The sequence below is a fragment of the Jaculus jaculus genome, chromosome 9, assembly GCF_020740685.1.
Source record: "Jaculus jaculus isolate mJacJac1 chromosome 9, mJacJac1.mat.Y.cur, whole genome shotgun sequence".
Classification (NCBI taxonomy): domain Eukaryota; kingdom Metazoa; phylum Chordata; class Mammalia; order Rodentia; family Dipodidae; genus Jaculus; species Jaculus jaculus.
Window position 1 is genome coordinate 97,053,859 of NC_059110.1, and position 17,942 is coordinate 97,071,800.

The 17,942-nt window shown below is 37.2% G+C and overlaps 1 protein-coding gene across 2 annotated transcripts in view; it reads right to left on the reverse strand.

The window, feature by feature from the left end:
* The window catches only part of Med13 (mediator complex subunit 13), a 124,942-nt gene that overhangs the window by 55,759 nt on the left and 51,241 nt on the right, over nt 1-17,942 (reverse strand). For both annotated transcript variants that reach the window (XM_045159209.1, XM_045159208.1), the window contains exons 9-10: nt 16,524-17,207; nt 1,477-1,690 (exon numbers count right to left, since the gene is read on the reverse strand). In XM_045159209.1, the coding sequence (XP_045015144.1) occupies nt 1,477-1,690; nt 16,524-17,207 (898 nt within the window). The remainder of the gene's footprint in view (nt 1-1,476; nt 1,691-16,523; nt 17,208-17,942) is intronic.

Sequence of the window (17,942 nt, forward strand, 5' to 3'; positions counted from 1 at the left end):
GTGGTTAAAAGTGCCTACTTGCCCAGGGTTCAGTTCCCCAGTGACCATGTAAAACCAGATGCACAAAGTGGCTCATGTTATGGAGTTTTTGTTTGCAGTAGCAAGAGGCCCTGATATATTCATTCATTTCCCCACCTCTCTTGCAAATAAATAAAAATATTTTTTAAAACACTCCAAATGCTGAAAAATCTGCCTAGATATCAGGGCTCACAGTGGGTGCTAGAAGTTGGCAAACAAGTCCAGCTACATCCTTTGCCAGAACTAGAGGATTCATAACTAACCAAAGGACATGTTAAGTACTTGTACTTGGTACACAGAATTAATTAAAACTGCCAGGTGTGGTGGCACATGCCTTTAATCCCACAACTCGAGAGGCAGAGGTAGGAGGATTGCCATGAGTTTGAGGCCACCCTGAGACTACATAGTAAATTCCAGGTCAACCTGGGCTCCAGGGAGAAACTACCTCGAAGCAAACAAACAAAAGAATTAAGTGAAACTTTGTAAAATTATTATTATTATCATTATTATTTGGTTTTTCAAATAGGGTTTCACTCTAGCCCAGGCTGACCTGGAACTCACTATGTAGTCTCAGGGTGACCTTGAACTCACGGCAATCCTCCTACCTCTCTGCCTCCTGAGTGCTGGGATTAAAAGTGTGCACCACCACACCTGGCTAAAATTATTTTTTTTGTACTAGACATTAGAATCCTTTACATATTTTTCATATTGGACTCATAGCAGAATTTTTACCTAGTAGAGCTAACCTTTGTTGAATAGATCCTTGAATGTCTGATTTCAAAAACCTTAATCAAATGAATATTATATAATCCATACCTCATTGAGTTTTGACTTTTAGGGACAATGTAATTTCCCTGAATCATATTCACAAGAAACACATAATGTCTAAACAGTTTTTATTGAACACTTCTCTATATATAAATACTATATCATGATAAAATATACTTTTTAAAAACTAGTGTCAAAATAGTCTACCTTAATGTTTTAACGTTGACAAAAGCTAATACAATTTTGAAAAATGATAAATAAAGCCTTTTTATTTTGTTATTCTTAGTTACTGTAAAATATTTATTTACTGGCAAGCAGAGAAGGAGGGGCAGAGAATAAGAATGAACAGGCACACTGGGGTCCCTTGCTGCTCACTGCAAACAAACTCCAAATACGTGCACCACTGTGTGCCTCTGCCTTTACAGGTGTATTGGGCAATTGAACCAGGGCTGTCAGGCTTTGCATGCAAGACCCTTCAACAGTTGAGCCTTTCCTCTAGCAAAAGTTAATATGCCTTTTATCTAATCTTAATCCAAAAATGTAGCACATAAAAAAATCTTTGTATATGTATATGTATATGAAAAAATGATTTCCTAAAGAAAAATAGAGGGAGATAATAAGTGTATCACTAGGCAGTAATACAAAATCATCACTGATTTTTTTTGGTATACTATGATTTTTCCTACTCACCTTGAGTTTTTTCACAGCTTCTCTCTCACTATTTTGTCTATCTTTTTTATCAGGAAAAAGGAATTCCTCATCTCCTTCAACAAATGCATATGGATCAATTTTAGGTTCTTTATCTGCATCAGGTGCTATTGCTGAAAGATACTGATTTTTAATTTGGTATTGCTGCACTAATTCATCAGAAACTTTTAAAGGTTTCTTACAGTGCACCATTAACCTGTACAAAAAATAAAAGTAGAAAATTAATATTGATTATCCAAAAAAAGCATCACAAAATTTCAAAACAATTAAGTGGCATAAGGCTTGTAAACTTACTCAGATTATTTTATATCTCACTTTACAAATAAAACTGAGGAATGAAAAAAAGTCATGATTTATTATAAGTCTCAAATTTAGCAATAGAAAAATAAAACTAAAATCCAAGTCTCCTATCCTTCTGGTCTTTCTACCATGTTGCCTTGCACTCTGTTCTCAAATCCTCAAGCAAAGTACCTTGTCCAAAACCAGTCAATGAAAGGGAGTCTTAAATGTAAACTACTCTAGGACAATAACTATTAATGTGTGGGTGTTAATAAGACAAGAACTTTTATACAATTTGCATAATGAAAGCCATTATCCTTTTCTTCCTACCATGAATGGAAACACTTTAAATCTAAAAATGTTGAACACTTGATCCGCATTTTATGAAAATAACACTATTACTATTAATGGTGAAATGATATTCCAAGAACCTTGATTTTGTTGTAATCACACTGGAAGATCAATTTTTACAAAATTATTATTCTGGTTCAATATACTGACTGGAAAAAATGTTTCTTTCTACTACCTTAACTAATAAGATGACAAGGGAGAACAGAAGATACAGTGACGTTTTAAAGACAAACTAGTGGAAACTGATAGAAAACCCCACCCTATCCCTCAAAAAAAGTATGAGCTACAAGATACAAGCAGATTTGTACTGCACAATGTCACAGGCCTTTGGAACGTATTAGGATTTCATGCTTTTATATTCCTAAAGACCGGAGTGTGAATACAAATGTCACTAGTTTCTGTTTTATATAAGGTATTTAAAAGTCTCAAGTTACTACTCTCAGGTTCCCAAGCTGAACAGTGGCAACCAGGCTTCAAAAGAGAACATTGTCAAAATCCTTCAATGACTACTTCGCTTTGAGTGGAAAAACCAAAATCCTTATAGTAACCCTACCCAAACCTTATATGACTTGTCCCACTTCTCTGCTTCTACTGTTATTCCCTCACCCACAGTAATGCCAATGTCTCCTTGATGCTCTTAAGACAGGACAGACACAGCCCTAACTGCGCCCCCCCATTGGAACATGGAAATGGGGCAAAATGTCCCCAAATACCTGTGTATCTCCTTTACTGCCTTCAAATCATTAAGGGTCACCTTTTCTGAGGCCTGTGACTACCTTATTTAAGACTGCAATATGCATAGGTGCCTAAGCACTAATCCTCCTTGTCTGCCTCTATTTCCACCTGTCCCTGCCCTTAGCACCCATCATTGAACATGCTGTATAAAATCTTGTTTTTGTTCACTGAATCATCTCAAATGCTAAAGGAGTGATTAAGTCATCAATAAAACATCAAGTAATGAATAAATGAAATGTAAAAAACAGAGAAGATTGAGATACTTTTACAATAATAATCCTAAAAGTTATACTTTGAAGTAAACTATCTTTATACATTAGAAGCACCGATGAGTGCAATGACCCAGACATGTAATCCAGCACTCAGGAGGCTGAGGTCTCAGAAGGGTCATAAATTCCCAAGCCAGCATGGACTACATAATGAAACTCTGTCTCATCCCTCCCCCCACAAACACAAAGGGGAAAGAATACAAAAGAAGTACTGATGCTTATCTGCTCTGAATATTTAGACTAAAACTATGTATAGTTTGGGAGCAATAAGGATATTAGCTCTATTTTAAGTTCTTTGAATGCAAGAGTATCATACCTTAATCTATGCACTAATCACCAGCACTAGTCCTGCTGTGTCCCTATAAAAAGGGTGGAACAGAGGCCCAGTAAAAACAATTCCTTAATAAACATGCTTCCAGATGAGAGGTCGATTACTATTCTAAACATATTTCAAACTTATTCCCAAAACCAATACTCCAAGTCTTCAGAAACATCACAGCAACATAGTAGTGATAAAATTGTTAATTGAGATTTATTAATTAATCATCAGAATAGTTCTGATCTATAAGCAGTGTAACCTTTGTATCTAAAAAGTAACTCAAAATTGATGGACATGGTGGTGCACACCTTTAATCCCAGCACTTGGGAGGCAAAGGTAAGAGGACTGCGGAGAGTTCAAGGCCAACCTGAGACTACAGAGTGAAACTGGGTAAACCTGGGCTAGATCAAGACCCTACCTCAAAAAAAAATCAACAAAGAAACAAACAAAAAGTAACTGCACCTCATCACATTAGACCCTGAATGTCTTGAATGAAAAGTACTAGACTTCCTAACATGAATCATTCAGCATAGCCCTTTATCTGATCTGACACATGCTTTATTTAATAACACCATAAGATAGGAAGTAAGGGTAGTCTCAGTGTGAATGGAATTGCAGAGAAAAAAGTATTTTGCTAAGGTCCCACAGTGGCAAAGGATGGATGAAAAGATTCTAATATTCATCAGAGGGAATGATGGAAGCCGGGCGTGGTGGTGCACACCTTTAATCCCAGCACTTGGGAGGCAGAGGTAGGAGGATCGCCATGAGTTCAAGGCCACCCTGTGATGACAGAGTTAATTCCAGGTCAGCCTGGACCAGAGTGAGACCCTACCTTGAAAAAAAAAGGGGGGGGGGAATGATGGGTAAGAAAATCTGCACACTCCCAGCCTAAAGACACTTCAACTCTGTGGGGATTAATAAACTACTCTTTCATGTTAAGTTGTCCTCCAGCAGAAGAATGACAACTGCCACACTGTTGACACTGGCAGTCATCAAACCAGTGTGCAGGAACATGATTTAAAAAGACTGGACAGAGCTCTACTACAAATAAGGAGTAAACCAAATGTATTGCCTAAAGACCACTTTGTTTTTTTTTTATTGAATTGTTCTCACAGACATTGGAATAGGCAAAGTTGAAATAAGCAAAAATCAACAATATCAAATTACAATAGAAGGGAAAATATAAAATATAAAATATTTACATTATACATCCTATATAAAAAGTTGGTAAAAATAGAAATAAAAATTGATTTCTGAGATGCCAGATTTTAAAGATTATTATTTATCTCTATTCAGTTATATGAAATACATTTGTGTTTGTGAATACAAATACCATCACGTCTCCTTTCCTAAAAGAAACTTTACATATGGCCAAACTCTTAGCTACAAAGATCGCGTCAAGTAGATACAAAGCTAAATACAAACTGAAAAAGGGTTTGGCAAGAAGCAGGAAGTACTGAGAAGCCCAAACTAAAGTTGAAATTACTTTTATTTTCTTCATTCATTTCCTTTCACTGAAACAATAATATACTATCTTGAAGTGTACTCATATAAAATTTAACATGGCTTAGGGTAATATATGCTTTTATGCCTTTATTCAGTGAAAATTCTTCCAGACAATACATGACAATATGAATTGACAATTATAAAAGATAAGTTATAGAAAGAAATGTTAAGGAACAAATGCACATTATCTCAAAATCCTCCCCCTTCCTTTAAATGGTACTTTTTCTAGTACCATCTCCACATGCAGCATCAACACTTGCACTGAGTCAAACTAGCTGTCAATAGGATAGCTTTATTGCATTAAAATCAAATAGCAAACATAGAAGTCATACTTAGATTTGAAGTACAGTCAAACCAAAGCAAGTTTATTTCATCTATGAAACAAAAGCATTCAACGTATCTTTTAGAAATCAAATAATCTATTTTATAACTATATACATACAGTAAAAAAGTCTAGTAGGTCTAATACAACATAGGAATTTTATTATAATTAAGATACACTAATGTAGTCTAACTATAGAACAAAAAATGTTAAGAGTCATGCTCAAGTAACTTTCTTTTCTTGGAGTTTAGATAAAAATACATCTGTCTGAATCAAGACAGCAGGTTGCACTAAGGCTTAAAAAAAAAAACAAAAAACACTGATGACTGAAGAGATGGCTTAGAGGTTAAGGCACTTGCTTGCAAAGCCTAGTGACCCAAGTTTGATTCCCCAGTACCCGCATAAGGCAGATGCACAAAGTGGCGCATGCATCTGGAGTTGCTAGCAGTGGCTGGAGGCCCTGGCATGCCCATTCTCTGTCTCTCTTCTCTCTCTCTCTCTGCTTGCAAATAAGTAAATAAATAAATAAATAAATGTGGGGTTTTTTTTAATAAGCATTTAAGCTGGATGTGATGGTGCACACCTTTAATCCCAGCACTTGGGAGGCGGAGGTAGGAGAATCACCATGAGTTTAAGGTTACCCTGAGACTACATAGTGAATTCCAGGTCAGCCTGGGCTAGAGGAAGACCCTACCTTGAAAACCCAAAACCAAAAACAAAACAAAGCATTAAACCCCTGAAAAAAAGACACTAAAAAATAGCTATAAAGTTTGTTGACCAAAATTTTGCTAATTTTTTTAAATGCAGGGGATGGAGAGGTGGCTCAGCAGTTAAGGCACTTGAGTGCACAGCCTGACGGCCCAGGACTGGATTTGCCATTACCCCCATAAAAGCCAGATGCACAAAATGACACAGGCTTTGAAGTGTGCAATGTTATGAGGCCCAGACATGCCCATTCTTACTGTCCACTTAGAAATAAATATATAAACTTTGCTTTTTAATATATAAGGTTCCAAATGTCAATTTATGGTGTGTATGCACACATGTAATACTCCAGAGCCAGAAGCAGAATTCAAGGCCAGTATGAGCTACATTTTGAGACCTGGTCTCAAAAACCAAATCAAACAAAAAAATTAACACAATTTGATGAGCCAGGCATGGTGGTGCACACTTTTAATTTCAGCACTTGGGAGGCAGAGGGAGGAGGATCACTGTGAGTTCAAGGCCACCCTGAGACTACATAGTAAATTCCAGGTCAGCCTGAGCTAGAGTAAGACCCTACCTTGAAAAAAATAAAAAATCTACACAATTTGAAAGGTTTAATTTAGCCTCTACTATATAGTAGATTAAATTAACTAATGGGAAACTAAATTAGGAACAAAAATAAGTACACATTTTGTATATGAGATATTCTATGCTCTATCCCTAACTCTTGCTTTTTTTGAGTAAATTCTAACAAGCTGGAAGAATTTTACTCTACCATACCTGATAAAAACACTTAAACATGCAAACTAGGAATACAATTAGTACTTAGAGATAAAGAATTCTATTGCTCTGTACTAGTTAGTTAGCTGTCACCACACCACAGATCAGAAAAGTTGAAAGCAAAGCTTCCTTTCATTTATCCACAGAGTACCATGCTTCAACAACAATCAATGGAAAACATCGCTTTTAACTAACTGGAAAAATGGGTTGCCACGTAACTTAAAGCTAATTTTTTTTTTCCGACCACCATAATTATCCATGAAAGCATACATTCTAAAAGTCAACTATTACAAAGAAACTAATTCCTCAGATATAGTCTTGTCCTTTGCACTCTATATGTACTCTACTACTAAATTAACAGTTCCCTCAAGTTTCAGACATACGTTCCAACAGCCTGAAAGAAAGGCAGGCACTTCAAACTGAAAATACATTTTGCAATGTGTATTTATTATATGAACAAAGCCAAAAACATAAGGAACACAAAGACATAGATTTAAGAGAATGTCAATCCTCCTTCAAGGTAACAGGTACTGTTTATATTATATAACGAATATGACAAATGATATCTACACATATACCAACATATATATGCATATACCATCTACTTCAAACATAAAATTTATAATCTCTTCAGATCTTCCTATTATCAGCTTCTACGAATTTTCCCTTTGCTTTCAGTGGATAATGTCATTATTAGCCAGACCTTACTTGTTTTCTAAGACCCTATTTCATAAGGCATATCAAGTTATACCTTATAAAGACACTTCATCTGTAATGTCACTACTTCTCTAAACCCTTGCTGTTTCTAATTTCCTAATAAAAGTCTTTTATTATCTATAGTCTGAGCTATTTAAACACATTTCCAAACTGATCTACTTTCTAGAATAAAATAAAGGCAATAATGCCCTTATAATTACAAACAATATATAAGATATGAGCAAGAGCCTTGCAAACTCCAAAATGGAATTAAATTGCTCCCTATTCTATACTTTATTCAAGCTTCTTAAATTGCTCCCTATTCTATACTTTATTCAGGCTTCTATGAAAAAATTTGTTACCTCCCGGTGTGGGGATGCACACCTTTAATCCTAGCACTCAGTAGGCAAGAGGTGGGAGGATCATCATGAAGTTCAGGCCACCATGAGACTACATAGTGAGTTCCAGGTCAGCCTGGGCTAGAGTGAGACCCTACCCTGAAAAACCAATGAAATAAAAATAAATAAATAGTTACTTTCATGATTACAATTTCATTCAGTAGCAGGACGAAATTTGCTTAATGTTCCAACAATGCCTCATAGCACCTTGCATATAAGAGCAATTTCAGTTTTAATCAAACTGATGGGGAAAAATTATATACCATGTCTGTCTGGCTAGCTGGCTCTATCCATCCACCCACCTACACACCCACCCACCCATCCCTCCATCTGTGTGGGGATGTAACTCAGTGGTAAAGTGCTTACAAAGCATGTATGAGACCTTGGATTCGATCCCCAGTTGGGAGGAAGACTGGGGAGATTGCTCAGTAGAGAACGTACTTGTCATGCAAGTATGAGTACCTGAGTTCAGATCCCATGTGAAAGCTGCAGTCTGTGGTAGACACCTGAAATCCTTGTGTGCTTAAGGTGATAAGGAAGGTGGAGACAGGAGAACCTCCAGAACACAGCAGTAAATAACGAGACCATGTCTCAAAGAGCATGGAAGTAAGAACCAACACCCCAAGTCGTCCTATGACCTCCACATGTGTACTGTGGTGCACACATATAAAAAAAGATTCAGAGGGACAATCAAAGAAAATAGATCTTTCACAAGAAAGTTTTTGTTTTGTTGGAAACAGAGTCCTTGAACTATCTACATAGCCAAAGATGACCTTGAACTTCTGATCCTCCTGCTTCCACTTCTGGAGGGCTGGGATAGACATGGGCTACCATAACCAGATTATGTAGTGCTAAAGAGCAAACCCAGGGCCTTATGCATAGTAGCCACATACTCTACTAAATAAGCTACATTGCCAGCCCAAGAAAGAGAATCTTAAGAAAGGAAAAACAAACAATAGGGCTGGAGAGATGGTATAGTGGTTAAGGCAGTTGGCTGCAAAGCTGAAGGACCCAGGTTCAATTCCCCAGGATCCACATAAGCCAGATGCACAATGGCACATGTGACTGGAGTTCACTTCCAGCAGCTGGAGGCCCTGGTGTGCCCATTCTCTCTCTCTCTCTCTCTCTCTCTCTCTCTCTCTCTAATAAATAAAGAGAAAATATGAAAACAGAACCCGGGCGTGGTGGTGCACACCTTTAATCCCAGCACTTGGGAGGCAGAGGTAGGAGGACTGCCTTGAGTTCAAGGCCACCCTGAGACTACATAATAAATTCCAGGTCAGCCTGGGCTAGAATGAAGCTCTACCTCAGAAAACAAAACAAACAAACAAACAAAAAAAGAAAATATAGCAATAGAAAAGAAAAATAATTCAGAGGATATAAAGCAGCTAAACATTAAATATATGTACATAACTCTAAATATAAAAAGTATAAATTTATAAACTGTTAGTATGGATTCACAAACTTACTTGCATAGCAAAAAACTAATTTTTTTATGAGTAGTATAGTATTTGATCACATTATTTTCCCCCATTGGACAATACCAGGGATTGAACCTAGAACCTCATATGTGATAGGTAAACAATCATTCTATCTCCCCAGCTGCAAACTGAGGTTTTAAAACTGTGTTTCCTATAAAGAATTCCTTTATCCTTTTCTTTAAAAGTAACTTATTTATTTATTTTCAAGCAGAGAACAGGGGGAGGGGAGAAAATGGGCCTGCCAGGCCTCTAGACACTGCAAATGAACTCCACATGCATATGCTACTTTGTGCATTTGGTTTTATGGGTGACTGGGGAGTCTATCTCGGGCTGTTACGCTTTGCAGGCAAGCACCTTAACTGCCAAGCCATCTTTCCAGCCCATGAATTCCTATATTTTTACAAAAAGTAGCTGAGTAAAAGCCATCAAGCCACGTATAGTAGCTCAAGTCTTTAACCCCAGCATCGGGAAGTTGAGGAAGGAGGATCACCATGAGTTTAATCCCAGGGTGGGCATCAGAATAGGTTTCAGGTAAGCCTAGTGATAATGAGACCCTGCGTCCAAAAAAAAAAAATCATCAAAACAACATAATAGAGACTAAAAAACTTTTGACAATAAGTGTATATATTTTTGACTCTAACTGGTTTTACTTTCTATAAAGAGATAAACAATCTTTTGATCCTTGAGATATTCTCAAACAATATTAATAGCAGAACTGAATTGCAAAGTTCTTCCAAAAAATTTCATTGTGGAGGAAAAAAACTAATGTTTCAGCCGGGCGTGGCTGCACATGCCTTTAATCCCAGCACTCGGAAGGCAGAGGGAGGAGGATCGCTGTGAGTTCAAGGCCACCCTGAGACTACATAGTGAAGTTCAGGTCAGCCTGAGCTAGAGTAAGACCCTACCTCAAAAAAAAAAAAAAAGTATAAAAAAACTAATGTTTCGGTGTGCTTGGTTAAGAGACATTAAATTGTATCATTTTGGAGGCTAGAGAGGTGGCTTAGAAGTTAAGGCTCTTTCCTGCTAAGCCTAAGGACCCTGGTTTGATTCCCCAGTACTCATGTAAAGCCAGATGCAAAGTGGCACATGCATCTGGAGTTCATTTGCAAGGGCTTGAGGCTCTGGCATGCCCATTCTCTCCCTCTCTCTATGCTTACAAATTAAAAACAAACTTATGGTAAGCCAGATGCACAAGGTGGTACATGCATAGAATTTGTTTGCCATGACTACAGGCTCTGGCACACCCATTTTTTTTTTATATCTTCCTTTCTCTTTGTCTCTCTAATAAATAAATAAATAAATAAATAATAGTTTTAGTTTGTTAAACATTGATTCATTATTTAAATCCCAACACAACACTTTGGGACTGACAATTTTTCTGGGAAACTATCATATACATTGTAAAGCTATTTAGCAGCATCTCTAATCTACTAGATGCTGGTAGCAAAGCAGCATCTGGTAGATCAAAGATGCTGCTCTGCAGTTTTGACAACTAAAAAATAGACACTGCCAAATGTCACCTGAGGATGTGGATGGGGAAATGGAAAATCACTATGCCCCACCCTGTTGAGATCTGCCATAAAACATAATTCCAAGACAAGGGAAAAACCATCTAGAAACATTAAACATACACCCCCATACTTACTTCTAACCAAGTCTATAATTATTATTCTATAACTTAGCCTAACTACCAATCTACTATTACGCTACAAAACAAACCTTTTATCTAAGTGAATTTGGACACAAATTTCAGAAACCAGTATGACCAAAATAATTCTCACACAAGATAGAATTACACAAATATAAAAAGAATTTTGAAAGATGAACAACATATACTGAATAGTATTTTTCCCCCTGTTGATAAAAAAAAAAAAAAATAGTGCCCAAGAATAGCCACAGTAGAACATTAGCCACCAACACTCTATTCTGCATGTCATTTATGATCTTACTGTTTTTATTCCGTGAGAAAAATATCACGTAACTTTAAAATGTATTCTGGGGTTAAGTGGCCTAAGATTAAGCATAAGCAGTCAGTACATTTACAGCTATGGGTAGAATTCTTAGATATTATGAATATTATGTGCCCTTAAAAACACATTCCCTCAATAAAAAGAACACATTCCTCAAGTTTGTTTGTTTTTCAAGGTAGGGTTTCACTCTAGCCCAGGCTGACCTAGAATTCACTATGGAGTCTCAGGGTGGCCTTGAATTCATGGTGATCCTCCTACCTCTGCCTCCCAGTGCTGGGATTAAAGGCATGCGCCACCATGCCCAGCTTCTTCAAGTTTTTAAATCCAAATTTACCACCCTGAGAGTTCAAGGCCACCCTGAGACTCCATAGTGAATTCCAGGTCAGCCTGGGCTAGAGTGAGACCCTACCTCGAAAAAACAAAAACAAAACAAAAAATAAACAAACAAACAAAAAAATTCTACATACATAGAATAAAAAATGTAACCTAGAATGAAAATAAGTTTTAAAATTGTATTTTAGGGCCATACTGCCATTTCATTCATCCAAACATTTATGAAATTTCTATTGTGTGCCTAGAAATTACCCGTGTGTGTGTGTGTGTGTGTGTGTGTGTGTGTGTGTGTGTGTGTACGCACACATGCTTTTGCTACAGAAATACAACAGTTACCAAGACAGTCTGCCCTCATAGAGCTTACATTCAAAAGGGAAAAAAATCTATTAACACACATAATTTCAGAATATAAGATATACTAGGAACAATTTTAAAAAACAGCATACAGGGGCTGGAGAGATGGCTTAACAGTTAAGGCACTTGCCTACGAAGCTTAAGGACCCAGAGTAGGTTCCTCAGGACCCATGTAAGCCAGATGCACATGGTGGAGCATGAGTATGGAGTTTGTTTGCAGTGGCTGGAGGCCCTAGAGCACCCATTCTCTATCTGCTTCTCTCTCTCTCTCTCAAATAAATACATAGATAAATATCTTTAAAGCTTTTATTTATTTATTTGAGAGACAGAGAAAGAGGGAGAGAGAAGAGTCACGCTACCGTAAAAGAACTCCAGATACATGCGCCCCCTTGTGCATCTGGCTTATGTGGGTTGTGGGGAATCGAACTGAGGTCCTTTGGCTTTGCGGGCAAGCGCGTTAACCACTAAGCTATCTCCCCAGCCCTAAATAATTTTTTTTAAAAAAACAGGGAACTAAACAGATGGCTTAGTGGTTGAGACATATGCCTACAAAACGTTAAGGACCAAGGTTTGATTCCCCAGTACCCAAGTAAGTCAAATGCACAAAGTGGTGCATGCACCTCAGTGTGCAGTGGCTGGAGGCCCTGGAACATCCTTCTCTCTGTCCTTCGCCCCTCCCCCACCATAAGTTAAAGAAACAAACTAGCATACAGGATAGGCAATGATTTTAAGGAGAGAAGACTGCCCATAACTTGGACTGAAAAATCAGGAAAATTTCCCCATAGCTTTCTAGCAACACTAAGTGATAAGGAGCAAGGAGCAAACAATTCTCTACTTTTTGCTTCAGTACAATTAAAAAAGGTCATGAGGCATGGGCTCAGCTTTCTTAACAGACACCAAGGAGGATATGGGTAAATTAGAATAGAGCTAGTAGAAAAGGAGGGCGAAGAACTAGGCAGAAGGCTATAGCCTTGCTTGTTAGAGAAAAGCTTGTATTTTACTCTAAAGAACTATTAGAACTTAAGCAAATGGAAACAATATTTTACTTACAAAGACCACTAGCTATTTATCAAACAAAATATATGTAGAAGAAGAACAGAAACAAGACTAAAAAGACTTAATTGCTTCAAGGAACAGCCGAGGCTTAGATATTTATATTATACTCACATAGTTATGATCTTTGAACACTATTTCCAATATGTCATCTGCATTCAAGAGATGCACTGACTACTAAATAAGTTGCCATCCATGCACAAAAAGTACGCACAAATCCTTCCATGTATGTTCTCAGTCTTGTGTAGACAAAGGTATTATCAAGCTCATTAAATAGTCAAGTGTGATTTTACGCTCATGATCCTCTTACTTCTACCTGCGAGGTGCTGGCATTAAAGTCATGTACCAGAATACTGGATGGAAGTGCTTCAATTTAAAATTCATATTTTAATTAAAATAAACCAAGCCTGATATGGTGGCACACAACTATAATCTCAGCACTCAGGAGGCAGTGTCAAGGAGGATTGTTACAAGTTCAGGGCCAGTTTGGGCTACACATTGAGATCCTGGCTTAAAAAGGAAGGGTGTTGGGGGGGAGAAGGTGAGGAAGGGGCAAAAAACTTAATGGACCATACATTTCACTAAATCTCAGAGATCAGAATTAAATGAAATACTGCAGACAAAGTCCATAGCGTAAACTATGCAAAAAGGTCCTATAGACAAAACATATAAATAAGAGAAACACAAAATTGCCAAAGTAAGAAAAATCTTGATTTATGTTTCTAGAAAAAATAAGATGTAAAAAGAGAATTCTGTATGTGGTCCTTTTACACTTGATCTTAGTCAAAAGGCTAAGAAGCAGTGTGATCCTTTAAAGGGAAAATTTAAAGAAAAATAGATTAAAAGGAAAAAAAGGGTAGGACAACATTCTCAAATCATAGGGAGGAGCCTACTGAGTTATCACAAAACAGAATCTGGAATTGACTGAATGAGCAATGCTGCTAATCAACAAGCTCAGCCAGTACACAGAAAATTTCCAATGTATTCCCTCAGTCTATAATGTATGTAAACAAAAAACAATTTGAAGATATAAGCAGATGAGAACTAGAGAGAGAGAGCTCAGTTGGTAAAGTGCTTCCCTACAAGCATGAGGACATGAATCCAATCCCCAGGACCCATGTAAAAAAAAATGCTAATGTGGCATGAGCCTGTAATCCCAGCTGAGAAAGGAGGATATATGTCACTTGCTGCCCATCAAGTCTAACCTAATTAACGTAGTCTAAGGAAATAAGAGACTCTCAAAAAGAGAGGTGGGTAACATATCTGAAGAATGATGCCAGAGATTGTCCTGTAGCTTCCACGTGTGCATATACATGAACATGCATAAACATGTATACCACACACAGAGAAATATAAACATAGTAAGGAATGATCGAAATAAAGTCATTAACGGGAAAAAAAAACCACAGGCCATTTGAAAGGAATTTAATTGCTTTTATAAAAATTGTAGGGTATCAGAGAGCAGGTATAATGGTGCATGCCTGTAGCAATCCCAGTTACTCAAGAGGCTACAGCAGGAAGGTACTGAATTTGAGGCAAGCAAAGGCAAGTTAGTGAAATTCCATTGAGTGGGAAGAACAGAGAATAAAAAGGAAAAGAAAAAAATCAGGCATTCTAGAAAGGGCCACAACAAAGCTGGAAGAATTTCCTCTAAATATAGATAGGGGGAGAAAAAAAAAATTTTTTTAAAAAGAATACAACATAGTCAACAATACAAAATGAGAAAAAAAGGCTGAGATGTAGACAGTGCTGACCTAGCATGCTCAAGACGTAGGTTCAGTCTACACACACACACACACACACATACAGATGTTCACAACCTGAATCCTAAAAGTGTCAGAAAATTGGGGAAAATGAGGTATCATTGGAGAAAGACGCTTTCTCAGTGGAAGAACAAAAGTCTTCAAGTTGAACATGTTCTTCAAGGATTTTCAATGTGGGATTTGAACAAGGATTGAAAAAAAGTGAAGATTTTACAAATTTTTATAAATTTCAGATTTCTAAAGCTAATGAGCAGCCTCAGTCAGACACCAAATCACATTATACGATTAAATATGAACAGATTATGAATACTTGAAAAAGTATTCAACACCCTTACCCATCAGGAAAATACAAATTACAACTGTTTTGAAGGCTGGGCAGATGGTTCAGTAAGCAAAGTGCTCGCCATGTTAGCATGGGGACCTGAGTTTGACCCTGAGCATACACATAAAAAGCTGGGTATGGTTGCAATGTCTGTAACCCCAGCACTGAGGGGAACAGAGACCGAAGATCACTGGCCAGGCAGGCCAGCCAGAAAACAGGAAGCTCCAGGTTTAGTGAGAAACTGTCGCAGGGAGCTAAGGCAGAAGAGCAATAGAGGAAGACATCCAACGTCTTTCTCTGGCTTCCACTAGTGCATATACCACAGAGCCACACCTAAAAAAATTAATAATGTTTTTAAAAAGGAAACAAAGGTGTTAAATTGTAGGTGGCATTATCTATAGCACATATAGAAGAGGAAATCTAAATGCTCAAAAAACATTTTAAAGATTTTTAAATTTTTTTTATTAGAGACAGAGAGGAGAGAGAAAAAGAATGAGTGTGCCAGGGCCTCTAGCCACTGCAAACAAACTCCATATGCATGTGCCACCATGTACATCTGACTTATGTGGGACCTGGAGAATAGAATCAGGGTCCTCAGGCTTCACAGGCATGCGCCTTAACCACTAAGCCATCTTCCAAGTCCCCCCCCCTTTTAAAGATTTTTAAATATTTTTTATTTTTTTTATTAGAGATGGGGGGAGGGAGGAGAGGAGGGAAGGAGAGAAGGAAGAAAGGAGGGCCAATGAACATTTTAAATGATGCCTAATCTCACTAGAAACATAAGTCTCATAATACCAAATATTGATAAAAATGAAGATTAACAGCCATTCTCATGGTTCATGAGGGTGCAAAATTGCACACCAGTTATTTGGAATATCTTATAGTCCAGCAATTCTTCTTTCATATGTGTTTGCTTAAAAAGTTCTTATGTAAGAAAATGTACATAAAAAAATAAAATTCACTGCTATATCCTTTGTAAGAATAAAAAAAGAACATGATATATCTATGTGTAATGTAAGAGTAGACTAGTTATGGGATATTTACAACAAGGAAACATCAAAAAGCAATTAAACTGAATTAACTATGACTACATGTATAAAGACGTGTAAATGCTAAGAACTAAATTTAGGACAATAAAAGAATGGAAAAAATATAGTAGTCCTAACCATATGCAAAGTCCTTAAGTTGGGTAACAAAACATTTAAGTGTTTCTATGTTATTTTCTCCACAGCTGTGTGGCTAAATACTTCCTAAACAGTCCTTTGAAGGAAAAACATGGTAAAGAAATTATGTATATTTTAATATTATAATGATTTATTTTTTTAATCCTGCCCTGTAACCAACCACTTTCTACTCTTAACTTATAGTAGTGACTATTAAAAAAAATACATACTCTGTAACTGATGTTACATTTTCCTGTCCATAAGGTCCAACTGGATCATCCTTGAATTGATCACCTGGAAGCTGAGGTGGTAAAAACTCTACATCTTTTTTCTTTGGGACTTTGTAGCACTTCCAGGCTACATGAGCTTCATCTTCTTCCAAGTTTACTGCCGCGCCAACATACACAGTAGGTTCTACGGCTTCCTGAAATGGAGGTGGGAAAGACTGGGACAAACTGTCTAGCCTATCTTCCATTGGTTTGGTAGGAACCAAGGGATCTGGTGTTGGCATTTGATAAAAATGCTGACTTTGAGGAGTTGAAGGTGTTTTAGTCACTCCTTCATCAACCACATCACACGGGTGAGGACTAAGTGGGGGTGGTTGAGGTGAATTTGCCATTTCAGTGCCATGCATCTGAGGAGTCTTTGCTACATCATTAGTTCGGATGTTTGAAAATCTCACTTGACTATCTGGAGCAGAGATTACAAGTCTTTGGCTGGCTGAATCCGTGTCCAAGCCAATATCATCACTAACAGATACACGATGGTGAAAAGGAGTCAAGGGGCGTTTTTGAGGCTTCTCACTCTTTTCTTGCTTCTCACTGGCCTTGTGCTTAGGAAGTACTTGCTGTTGCTGGCCTAAAGATGGCACCTGTCCTTGTTGTCCAGTACTTCTTGGTTTGAGATTTTTGTGCCTGAAAATTAAAGACAAATTTAGGATTTAGAGTATCACTGTTATACAAAAGTCACAAACTAACAATCACAAACACTTCAAATCATTTGTTTTTCAAATACAATCCTAAAAATAGGATGATCTCAGTCTGCATAGAAATATACTTCACTGACAGAAAACAAGAACATGTTGAACAACCCACAAAAGCCAATCACGACCTTTTAATGGCAATGATATACAGTAAATGACCAACCTATACAATCCTGGTATCTTAGCACCTTTTAAAAATATCTTATTTATTTAATTATTTGAAAAAGAGAGAGAGAGCAGGCATGCTAGAGCCTCTAGCCACTATAAACAAACTCCACATGTGTGTGCCACCTTGTGCATCTGGCTTCATGTGAATACTGAGGAATCGAACCAGGATCTTTTAGCTTTCCAAGCAAGAGCCTTAACTGCTAAGCCATCTCTCAAGCCTATTCTCTCCCTCTCTCTCTCTCTCTCTCTCTCTCTCTCTCTCTCTCTGCCTCCTTCTGTCACTCTCAAATAAGCAAATAAAAATAAACAAAAAAAATTTTTAATAAACAGAAGATTTTACTTAAGATTAAAAGGTATAAGAAGGTTTGAAATTTATTTACATATAAATGCACTGGCATTTCAGAGTTAGTCAGTTATGAACTAATGACTTCACAGAACTTAGCCATTACATACAATCCTGTAACAACTGGCTATGTCAGCATTATCATCAGTCTGGAAA